This window comes from Empidonax traillii, unplaced genomic scaffold, assembly GCF_003031625.1.
Source record: "Empidonax traillii isolate 1590-97213 ecotype Southwest subspecies unplaced genomic scaffold, ASM303162v1 scaffold57:size2250009, whole genome shotgun sequence".
Lineage (NCBI taxonomy): Eukaryota > Metazoa > Chordata > Aves > Passeriformes > Tyrannidae > Empidonax > Empidonax traillii.
The window spans coordinates 1,509,850-1,522,209 of record NW_020955250.1 but is presented as its reverse complement, the minus strand read 5'-3'; the positions used below and the strand labels follow the sequence as shown (position 1 = coordinate 1,522,209).

Below are 12,360 nucleotides of genomic sequence, written 5' to 3'. Positions count from 1 at the left end.
TCACCGGTGCCAGAACCAGCCTATGAAGAATAATTTTTTCTATTTTAAAATCATAAAAGCTTTCCAACTTGGCATGCAAGCCTGCAGTGTGGTTAGGGATGAGGTAAAATTACTCTGTCTTCAAAGTACCCTCATATCTGTAATGGGTTGAAATTACAGGAACTCTTGGTATGACAGTTTGGGGGAGCTGTACACAATCAGAATATTGGCTGATGTTTGAATCATAGAATCATTTAGGTTTGAAAAGATCCTTAAGTTCAACAAGTCCAACATAAAGCTGCTACATTATCTAATCCTTTGGGGATATGGACTCTAGCTTCATCTATAAGGGCTATACAGTGTCATCAAAAAATTCTGTAAACATTAATGGTTATCCACTCTGAAGTGACACCTTTGTCCCCAGGGTTGGCTATCACAGAGAAACCCACTATACAGGTTGAGGAAAGGGGTCTCCCCATGAATAAAAAACCCCCAAGTGGCCAAGAAGTCAGACTCCAAGTCAAACTTCCACTTGTTTAAGCAAAGCAAGGGGTTACCTGCCAAAGACGTGTTGCTGACTATTTTGAAGAAGGGACTAGAGAGACAGCATTGCAAACCATGGATAGAGGAGAAAGGGAAGGCAGTAGAAAAGGTGCTTTTGTGGCAGTTTATGCCAATCTTAATTATCAAAATTCCACTCCATGTAGCTGAAGAAATAAACCTGCTGTTCCCAGAGTGCTCTCTGACCCAACCACACACCAAATACTGCTCATTGAACATAAAACTGGTGTAGCATGGCTTTAACTTGATGCATCTCTACATGGATCCTTCTAAATGATCCCAAAGTGCACGTGTCAGGTGACCAGCATGATTCAAAGCTGGCAACTAGTCAGTCCTTGATACCCTATGATTGAGGAACAGCCTCAGCATTGCACCAGTCTGAGCATCTGAGACTTCCAGCAGCCCAAAGGGACACGAGTGACTATACTAGAGAGACCTGAAGGTAATCTGTCCATTCTGAAGGCCTATGGTAGCAAAGAAATACTCTTTAAGACCCAGCAGAGTTAGTTTTAGGACAGAAACAGTCAGAGAAGAAACACAGTTCTCTTGATTGTTGTTGCTCTTGTGGCAGCGTTGCACTGAAGCCCTACCCAAGGTGCAGGCCACTGAACTATATGCAGTAGACACACGAGAAGAGACAGTGGCTGCTGTCAAAAGAATTTTTCAGTCTAAATGACAGAATTTATTCAATTAAATTATTCAGTTTTAACCACTTGCCCCCTTCCCTCCTGGAGCCAATCCCAGCTTTTCTGTTAAACACATCTCTCAGCATTTTAAGTTGTATACAGCAAAGCAATGCAAGGCAGGGAAGCTAAGAATGTGCTTGTACTGATTATGTTCCTTTTCCTGGAAAATGTGAACCGAATGAAAAACATTCCTTGGAGAAGATCCCTGCCCCTCTAGGGTGGACAGAGAAGATGACTTCACAGGGGCTGTTCTCATTCTAATTCGTCTGAGTCTCAGGCCACACAAACTACAAATTTTTTCAGTTCACTGAGGTCTGGTGAGATGCTGGCATTTCCTCCTCCTCATTTACATGGTCTTCCCATAATCTAGCACTGAGACAAGCTGAACTGCATAAGGACTCCCTGCCAGTGCCACTTGGGGCTTGCTTACGGAAGACCTCTGGAGAGTGATGGGAGGTGCTCCCTGCCCTTCTCCTTTGCCTGTGAAAGGGCTGAGTGTGCTACTTCTGCAGAACTGAGCATTCCTGCCAGCCCATAAATCAAGTGACCAAACTCCATCCCAATCTCTGATCCACTGCAAAAAAGCCCCATACTCTGCATTTAGAGCACACACAGGGCAAAGAGCTGTATTTCATTAAGTGAAGCCCTAATATAAGAGAAGAGTCGTTACCTCCTGGAAAAAAAAACAAAAAAAAAACAAAAAAAAAAACAACCAACCTTACTAGTTCTGAAGCTTGGCTTCCCCATGTTTACACCAAATGACTTGTTGAACTTCATTATATACAAAGTATTTCCATAGATCAGAGGCAGGGAGACCTGTGCAGCTAACATAAAATAAATTACCACCCCGTGATAAATGGTTCTATTAGCAATCCAGATTGTTAAACTCAGATACAACAGGATGAAGGGAGCACTGCCCCATTCATTCTCCCTGCGGCAGATACTGAGTTGTAAATAGGTTATTTTGTGTGTAAATAACACATTAAAACTCAGCATTAGCCGTGTCTTTTGATAGAGAGGAAATTGTTCCAAATAAATAATTTCGGACAGGAATGTAAAATAAGCCAGATTTAATAGTGCATGCCTGCTGTAGCCGTGTTAAACATGACTAAAATGATAAACCCCAGAATATACTAATAGTAAACTATGCTCTGACATCAAAGTAATGAGGCTGTATTTTTACCCAGCTTTAGAAATGCTAAAATTAGTCTTGACAGAGCCAGACATGAGAAAAATGTCTCAAACATAAACACCATCAATTTGGGAACTTGGTGTTTGTGTCATACAGAGGGTGGGGTGGAGAGGGAAAGGTGCATTCTGGGCCTTGTTAAAGTCAGGCAGTTAGCATTTAGGAGAATTTGTATTTAATTTTTATTACAAGATGAGAAACCCATCTTCCTAAATATCTCTGCCTTTGAAAGAGTGGCTCATCTAAATTTCCCTTCCAGCCACGTGTCTGGGGCTTCCTTGTGCGTGCAGGTATGGAGGATGTTGCAGTGCCAGCCTGGAGGATACAACCCAGTCTCACTCATGTGGTGCTCTGCTCCAAAGCCTCCTCCCCTATGCAGCAATATGCACTTCTGCATTCAGCAAAAGGGTTCTCTAAACTCCAAGTGTTCTGAGTCGCCCTTCCAGAAGTGGACACATCAAAACTGTGAGCCTCTTACGCAGATTGGACTTGTCTATAGCTCCTACATACTGTCATTTATAAATAGTTTCCATCTCAGTCACACATACATATGTGCCCCTGCTGGAACAGAAAAGAGGAGCTTTGACTCCCTGGCCAACATGATTTATGGAAAACCAGAAAATTAGGAGACACTTCCCTGATGTCATTTCTGTGAGGCCAATTTCTGAACATCTGATCAATGAGTTACTATAAAAAAAACTGTCACAGAAGATCCCTAAAACAGCAGCTTCAGAAGAGTAAAAATATGGGATGCAGATTGTTTGTACAAAAGGGCTCTTCTCTGCTGCCAGCATCAACAATATCGATCTCTTTTCCTACAGCCGTTCCTGCTAACCATTTGTTAGAGGCTGGAAACATTTGGGACAAATATCCAAAGCACAGGAACTAGAAATGGAGATGGAACATATTACCTTATGATAATGTAGTCTAAATAATAATATAACTAAATAGTACTCTTCAATTATTTAGCTAATATTCAGTTTGTTGCTTCAATTACCTTAATTATAAATAAAACCTTATGAATCTATTCATTTCTACAAGTGAAAAAGAAAGCCTTACGATCTGAGAAACATGCAAAACATGATGTGTTGGCACTCCATCTGTGTGACTCAGTAGAATAAAGGAGAAGAAATGTGTTGTGAATTACATTTGTTTGGCTCTTGAGAGCAGCTTGGTGATCTGTAGCGCTAGCTGAGCCTCACTGCCACTTTCTCATATGCTAGTACAAAGAGTAAAACCCCTGCAATAAAAGAAATCAAGAGTTTGTCTTGGATGAGAATAAAGACTTGTTTGTATGGCCCCAAAGCAGGGTGGGGAGCTCAGAGGCTCACCCTTTAAAACTGATCCCCTCCTCAAGTTGAACTTCCTAATTAATCTCCAAGCCTTGTTTGCTTTCTTCTGTAAAAATATGAGCATAAAAATGTGAATTTCTGGCCTGTTATGAGTAATTGCTCTAGTTTAGGGAATCAAATGTTATATTAGCATGAATACCATGTAAGTACAGTCTCATCTCTAACCAGTCTTTTTGTTATCACCTGCTAAATCATACCTTGCAGTTAACTTGTGTTATAAGAGAACTTCGTATTAATTCTTCTACTTACAAGCACATGCACAAGCATGCTGCTGCCTTCCAGGAGCCTGCATTATGTCTCAAATCAGAGTTCAAAGGAAAGCCCTCTGAACCACAATAGCATATGCATCACCTGCAGAGTCCTGGGGCCAGTGTCCGATCACACACTGCTTCGCTGCTGGCCATTTTGGGTCATTTATGAGTACTTCTCTTCACAGCATGACACAGATTTCACTCTTTACATCTCATTACACAATGCTTTCATCACAATTCTCCTGACATCTTCAAACAGTCCTCAACTTACTTTTCCACTTCCTCATAATAAAAGCAGAAATACTGAGCCCGTAAATAATTTTTTTTTTCCAAAGGTGAGAGAACACTGCTAACAGGACATTTTATACTGGACGTTTAAAAACCAATTAGGTCTCCTGGGATGCCAAATGAGCTGATGGACACACTACCTCGGGGCATCCTCATTTCCACTATCATCTGATCTCTGAAAATATGGTGACTGCTTCCTTGGTGAAGGCACTCCCAGGGAAAATGGCAAGTGGGAAGAAGGTATTTAGGAATAAAGAGAACATCTATGGGTTGTGAGTTTTAGCACATGCTCGGACTATGTTGGTGCCAGTCACTGAGATGATACCTCAAGTGTGCTGCCTCAGTAGTTCCTACAGCCTTTGCATCTTCAACAGCAATCTGCTGGGGGATGGCAAACTTCTGCATGCTGCTGTCTCTGCCTTTTCCCTATTTCTGCTCCCTAGCAAGTTTTCCTTTCTGCCGCTTTGTGTAGTGCTCATGATGAAGGTGCCTCAGACCCATTCAGTGACATGAAACTGTCTTTCCCTTCAAACAACTCCCTAAAACATTTTCTGATTCTTTTTAAGAAAAACTTTCCTTTTGCTAACAAAAACTAACGAAGTTCATCAAACACACGAACTAATCTGATAGATTATAATTTAGCTACTGCTACCTTATTCTGTGCATCTGAATCTTCACAGGTCAATGGGGAAATGAAAACTGAGTCACAAAGGTTATGGAAAAGGAGGAGAGATGAGGCAGATTTAAGCAATTTGGGTTGGAAAGTATCTTCAAAACTCAGCCAACAAAAAACTCAGACTCTCTAGCCGAGCTGGGTAAGAAAGAGAAGAGCTCTCTAAAGAGTTGTTCTGTTCTCCTGGGGTGATGAAAAACCACCCTGCAGTGAAGGAAGGGGATGGGAAAGGTTCATTTTGAGGTAGACTCTGGCCAGCAATAACGTATATTTTAGAGAAGAAAAAAAAAAAAAAAGCTGCCTGCAAAGTTTACACAGCTGGGATGTCTCTTGTCACATCCAAACTGGTGCAGCCCCTTCTAAGTTTGTCTCCTTGTACCCTGTCCAGAGAGAACACCGGGTCCTCAGCAAGAGCAGTTGTAGTGCCTCGCCCAGCAGGCACAGCCTTGCCCACAACTATGCCACCCTGGTGGGCCCTGGCACCAATTTGGAGATCCACCAGCACACATGTGCCAAAGAGGGATGTGTGTTTTGCCTGCCACAGCGAGCAAGAACAGGCAGGAGCAACACCCCTGTATGCCCCTCTGCACACCCACCAATAATGGCTCCATGCCCACAGGTGTCCACAAGAGCTTCCCAGTTGACTTCAACAGCAGTAAGACCAAAATCTTGCATAAAACACTGATGTAAAAAGAAATCAGGAACTGAGCTGTTTCTGGCATTAAGAGGATGGCTCAAGTGGGGGCTTTTCTTTGTGAACATTCTTGCATTAGGTCTGGACATCCTCAAATTCCTCCCTAATCGTGAAATCTCATCAGCAATTACTAAAGACTGTGCAGTCTGTTTAACTCATTAGCAGGATCACAGCTGGCACACGACACCCCTCCAGACCACAGTAACAGGGTGCTCTCCTTCACCAGCCATTCTTTACCTCTACCATGGAGAAGTGGAGGGCACCGTGCTGCCACCACCATGCAGCACCAGTCAGATGGTGGCAAGCACGGATGGGATGCCCCAATTCCCCAACAGCCACCTCTCACCACCCATCCTGTCCCTCCCTCTGGCCCAGGTCTCTGGGACTGGCTGTGACCGGTCTCGGTGCAGTGACGTTTGGATGCCGCACGGTGACACAGCTTCCCGTCCCTCTGACCCCTGACGGCCAAGAACCCCAATAAACTCAGTGTGTTCACAGGAAGATAGATGCCACTATACTTATTAAATTCTTACAGTCTAATGAAAAACACCCCTGCTGCTTTCAAATTGTGGAAAACATAAAGTACCTCCTTGTGCCACTGCTGCTCCTGCAGCTGCTAAAGGCGTGGGTTTCTTCCCCGTCTCTGTAAAGCCATTCCCCTCCAGAACAGCACCTTTCCCTTCTTTTTTCCCAGCAGTCGTTGAAGCAGAGGTTTCCATCTTAGACAGGCATCTTCCAGCTCAGGAACCCTACAGGACATAAAACAAAACCGTATTCTGGTCACCACTCACAATAGGGAAAATCAGCTCCACGAGGAAGTAGCCGATGGTTCGGCAGAGCTCAAAAGTAAATGCTGAGCAGCAAAGAATTCCCAGGTTTCTAACTCTAGTGGCACAGCCACTACAGTAGTCATAGGCACAAAGGGCACAGCTATGTGAAGGGAAAGGTATTCTCACGGACCAAAAAGGATCAGGATCAAAAAGCAAATTTTCCCCACATAAACTTGGGCTACACAATAAAGCTTACGGGTCCAAAGGGTTTTCCAGGATTACAGGATAGATGAGATGCAAAAATTTATCATGTCTAAACCCCATTTGTCCATCCTATACATGACCTAGCCCATCATAAGAAAAAACTCAGTCAGCTGAAAATTCCCAGTATAATACAGATAAGGTGGTTTTTTACTTTCCCAGAGCTGTCTCATACACTGTGTGCTGTTTTGGAATCAGTGTCCTGACCAGAACTTCTCCCCAATGGCTACAGATAAGCCACAGTAGGTCTGCCAGAGCTCATCCAGTTCTCACCAGTGAGGAGTAATAGCCATGATTCCTCTCTCTCCCAAAAAAGTTCTATTCTGACCAGTTGCAACTAAAAACCAGCTACAGCTTCAACCCCATTAAAAACGGTGAAGTAAGTTCTGTGAAAGATCCACAAGATACCAAAGCACAAATAACCCGGTTTTCTAAACTCAGGTCAATGAAACAGAGCAGCTCCTGAAGTTTGTTAGCTTGACCATTTGTTCTGCATGATTCAGACTTAGCTGCTCTCCCAAAAGCAAACATAGGAGTATTCCCAAGAGGCATACTTTGTTTCTGAATGCAAATACTTTTGTTTGCCCCATTTTAACTAGTTTTATTTCACATGTCTCCACCTGACTCCTGCTTTCACAGAACCCGCACAGTTACCTGGCACTGGCCTCAGGCTGGTCTTGGGAAAACCCACTGCTAATTCCTCCTTTCCTTTCTAATTTTAATGCAGATCTGCAATTTTTCACATGCAAATTTTCAAATGCAAATTTTTCAGCTCCTGAGATGCTCTAGAGCACACTGGCTGTTTACCTCACCAGAATTAATGATCAGGCAAAAAACATCTGGGAAACCAGAAAACTTTTTTGTGCAGGTAGTTTTATTGCCACTGTGCCAGCTCCAACTTTTCTCCCTTCACTCTAGAGGACTAACTGACTCCTGAACATCTTGGATTAAGAAGATAAAACTTTTAAAACTCTCCTAAAAACTTTAAAGCACAAAGATTTCAGGAACTCCCACCCTTGCTGGCACCCCAGAGGGACCTAGTGTGCGGTGGATGTGGCAGCTCTGGCAGAATGGTGTCCCACCAAGGCCGTGTGCTGCGACCTGACCAGCTCATCTCAGGAGCCTCCAGGCATGGCTCGCATTAATGGCACAACTAAGTGATGGATCTGCAGTCACAGTTTGCAGCTGTAAACTGCGAAGCTTCCATTGGAAATGACAGGACCCACAATTACAGGCTTTACTGATGACACAAGGCTCCAGTGAATACCAAGGTGGCCCCTCAAGGTCCTGCCCCGGCATGTGCTGGGGCTTGATGGCAAACATGGGATGGGCTCCTGGGGGCCAAGACTTTACAGCGGTTTAATCCAGGAATCAGGTTGGGTTACAGACCACGTATGAAGTAAATACACTCGAACTGGAGGAGTATTTGACCTAGGTCTGACAGCCTGGGCTTCTGTTCGTTAAGCAAATAAACTTCAGAGGCTCTATTACTAGCCCTCCACCTGTTTCTTCTTAGTCCCTCCTTTCAAGGCTTTGCACTTTTGTTTGAAACCAGACGCTGTCCCTCGCGCCCCCATCCCCCCTTCCCTGGTTACCCTGACCCTGGGGGCAGCCCCAGGGGTGAGGGATCTTCCTCAGGGCACTGCAGAGCTCAGCAGCCAGGGAGGGAAGGAAGGAACTCGTAACAGAAATTGCTCTGTGAAACATGCAGGTTAGAGCCATGCTTTTTTTTTTTTTCCAGAGAGGTGCCTGAAGCAAAATCTCTAAATCCCTGCTACAGACACCTCAGTAGGGACTGGTTTTTTAGATGTGTCATTTATCCAACTGGAATGTGACAGGAGATCAGGCCTGTCTTTGAAAATCTGGTCTTTACAGGTGTATTAATTATGAATTTAAAAAAAATATTCCAGCGTTTATAGTAAGTGGTTATATTAAACAGGTAAATCCTCAAATACTGGATTAGAAAAAAATAAATAATGCAACGTCTCTAATCTCACAGGATTTAGCGTAATAAGTCTATAATTATTTTTGCTTCGTAAAGGTGCCTGGGGCAGAGTGGGCTGACTATGAGGCTACAAACTTTTCCCCAGCTCAGCAGCAACCAAAAGTCATTTTCCTTCCACAGCTCCCCACAACCAGAGCTGATCATCCCAGCCTAGGAGGACACAACCATCTTTCCCACCAGATCTTGCTCTGCTCAGCACCTTCACCCACAGACTGGGACAGAGAGGAGTGAGCAAAGGAGCACCAACAGTGATTTCATATCCCACCTTCTGCAGTTTCACAGACAATGGCTGAGAGCTGGTGACCAGCAGACTTCCCAGCAGTGCTTTGGTGCAATGTGTGATCAGGACACGCTGACGGAACTCTGGAGATTTAGGTTCTCATCATGGATCTGCTACAGTCTTCTCTGTGTCCCTGGGCAAAAAGCTTAACTCCTCTCTTGCAGCTACTTTCCACAGTCATAAAATAGGAAATAGTACTTTGCCCTATTTGCAAAGTGCTTTGAGATCCTTGGAGGCACAAGGCTATGTAAGTGTTTTTATTACCAGTATAAGAAGATATATTGGTGGAGGCAGTCAATCCACACTATCCAGGAGCACAACATCCATTTTTTAAGCAATACATACTTTGCTTTCTGTTCGATGCTAAACTTTTTCTGCTGCTCTGTGCCACACAGAATTTATAAATTCAATGACAGATTAATCTTAGCAGCGAGCCATTTGGCATGAAAAAGGGTTTCACAGGGAGCCTGCTTTTTCCTGTAAAGAGCATGCATTTAGGAGTGACTATACAGAGAAAGACCCTATGCACTTATTCAAGCACAACTCTCTGCCCTCCGTCATTACTCAGAATTAGAAACCAGAATGGATTACTCAGATTGTTCCTAAGGTTTGTAGCTTTCTCTGCAGGAGGAGGGTTGGGTAATTGATTTTGACACTAATACCAGCACTATTCATATGCCCTGTAATATAATTCTGCAGCGACACTAAAAAGGCAGCCATCTGAGATCTGAACAAGGAAAGTGCTATATGATTTGCCCTAGACAACCCCAGCTATTTTAACAGCTGTGTTGTATATTAAAAGGGAGAAATCCCAGCAGAATTAAAAACAACAAAGTCACATTTGCCTTTGAGGGAAAATAAGAAGCTGTAAACTTTCCTAATAAAACAATCCCTCTCGCTAAGTGCTTGAGGAATGGTCAAGAGTGCTCCCAAAACGCTTGTCTCTTTTGCAGGGCTTCGGCCTGAGCAGGACTGCAAGCAAGCATAGGAATAAACACACACTCATCAGCCACAGCCCCCTCGCACCCCTTTTTTGAAAAGGCATTATTTCCTCCTTCAGGAAGGAAACCTCCTCTTTCATCAGGAAACCTCCTTCTCTTTCCCTAGACAGGGTAGGAAACTTTTTTTTTTTCCCTGTGAAAAATGAATGACCAATTTTAGCCATCTCTGCTCAAAGCTAAGTAGCACCATGGGAGTGAGCCTCTGGCAGAGGGCAGGGACTGCCAGTAGCACTGTGACACAAGTCAAATCCTGACTGTCACCTTCAAGCCTGGCAGCTCCATGGAAGGGGCAAAAAGGGGTCCAAATTATGCTTCCAGAAGCTACCTTGACAGGATACAGCTCCAACGTTGCTGGCTCCTGGCAAGACCAGTGGGAGCTGGGATAACCAAGGGCAGCCTTTGCACAGCTCTCACCAGGTTTGTTCTCACACAGCCACAGGGAGATAGTTGATCAGTTCTGCCACATCATCCCCCATGTAGATACAATCCTAGGCTTGATAATTATTCCTGGCATGCTGCTTTAGTTAAGAAAAACAAAGAGATACTCCCATCATCTCTTCCTTTGCAGTGGGCTGTGTCATACAGTTAAAGCCTTCTGAATACATGATCTACTTATGAAATTCAGTGTGAGCCAACTGTTCTGAACATTGGCTTAATACAGTGGCTGCTGTGATCCTTTTCAGTCTCCCAGGGTTTGAGCCAAATTATGTTCTCAATTACAGGGAAGTAGCAGCAGTTAACCCGGTGAAGTCATAGGCTCTATACCACAGTAAAACTTGACCCCTCTATTTTCTTTTATATCAGCAACAGCTTCAAATTACTAAAGAAAGTTTTCTCTGTCCACATGCCACTACTAAATGTTAGGACTATCCAAACATGCCATCTGTTGCTGAAGGACCTACAAGTGTTTACAGAATATCAATCTCAGGTAAAAGCAGCATAAATACTAATTCAGAACTAATCACTTTCGGGATCCTCTTAAAACAAGGTTTCCCGTCTTGACAGTTCTTAGGAACGGTCTGCTTGGGCCAATCCTCCGGTTGATTACACATGGAAATTAGAGCTGTACACTGGGGCATGCATGAATAGAGCAGTCACTGTCTCAGGACCCCTTCCCCTTGAGAAATCTTCTGTGGTGGGTCCCTACCAGCTTCTGGGAGACATCACGGGGAAGGAGGAAAGGAAGCAGAGACAAACTTGTGCTGACAGAAGCAGTGTTAGGAGGGCACAGAGCTGCTCAGGGCTTATTCCACTTTTCTACCTCCTTCCCCAACTCCTGCTTAGAGAAGAGCGATACCAGGCTGCCAAAGGGAGGGAGGAGGGAGCTGTGCTGACTTTCAGCAGAGAGACAGAAATACACACAAGTTCTGCCCACCCAACCCCAAACGTAAGGATAAAATTGCTAAGAAAGTTGGGTGTTAACAAGACTTCCACAAACAGTTCCAGCCCATGGCAAAAGTTGCATCACTCAAAAAAATGAAAAGAAAAAAAGAGAAAAAAAAAGAGAGAGAGACAAAAAAACCCAGTAGAGTTGGCAACACTGCAATAGTTATACAGGTTCTGGAATGTACAAAGGCTGAAATCAGAGACTTAGAATCTCTTTTGAACTTCAAAAACAACAAGTCTCTTCAAATCGCTCCGTTAATTGGCTTTAAATTAGACTTCTAAGTTTAATGAACAAATCTTTTGCGTACGGCATGAAACGGATACGCCTCTAGATTAACTTCCTGATCAACACCATCTGCCATTTCCATATGGCAACAGCAAACCAAAAGCATAAGGAAGAAGCCACTCTGTATTACTGTGAGGGGTCAAAGAGCACGCAGGACTGCCTGGTGCTTGGCAGTGTTTCTCTGTTCTGTAGTATCATCACCTCCAACCAGCTCCAGAGGTTCCAGGGATATTCCAGGCATAACTCTGTCTGGGGAGATAAAGATAGGAAAAATGCAGAGTGGGAAGGAGGCATGAAGGAGGGATGTTTGCAAGGATGACTGGATAGATGTGGAAAGAGCAGGGGGTTCCTCAAGGTGGAAGAAGAGCCTGGAACACAAGAAATAAGGGGACATAGGGATGGCCTTGCAGACACTGAAGAGTGAATGGAAGTACAGGCGCAAAGGTAGACAATGGCAAATCATGTGGAAAGAGAGAAGAGAAGCACAGGGAAGAGGAAGAAACAGACTGCAGACAGAGCTGGTACCATGGGAGGCAGAGATCCATGCTCTACTGGGGCAGGGGAAGGCGTAACATGACATCTAACATGGCAGGGACAGGACAGGGCATAGAGGGAAGAGAGACAAAAAACATCAAGGGAATTCACAGGAAAAAAAAATTTGAGACGTAATGGTCTCTGGTGGAAGAAATATGCCCTGA

General features: G+C 44.0%; 1 protein-coding gene across 1 annotated transcript in view; it reads right to left on the bottom strand.

The window, feature by feature from the left end:
• Positions 1-12,360, bottom strand: part of GLI2 (GLI family zinc finger 2) — a 194,445-nt gene that overhangs the window by 138,213 nt on the left and 43,872 nt on the right. Inside the window, exon 2 of the mRNA XM_027879741.1 lies at positions 6,260-6,422. Within this exon, the coding sequence (XP_027735542.1) occupies positions 6,260-6,392 (133 nt within the window). The 5' untranslated portion in view covers positions 6,393-6,422. The remainder of the gene's footprint in view (positions 1-6,259; positions 6,423-12,360) is intronic.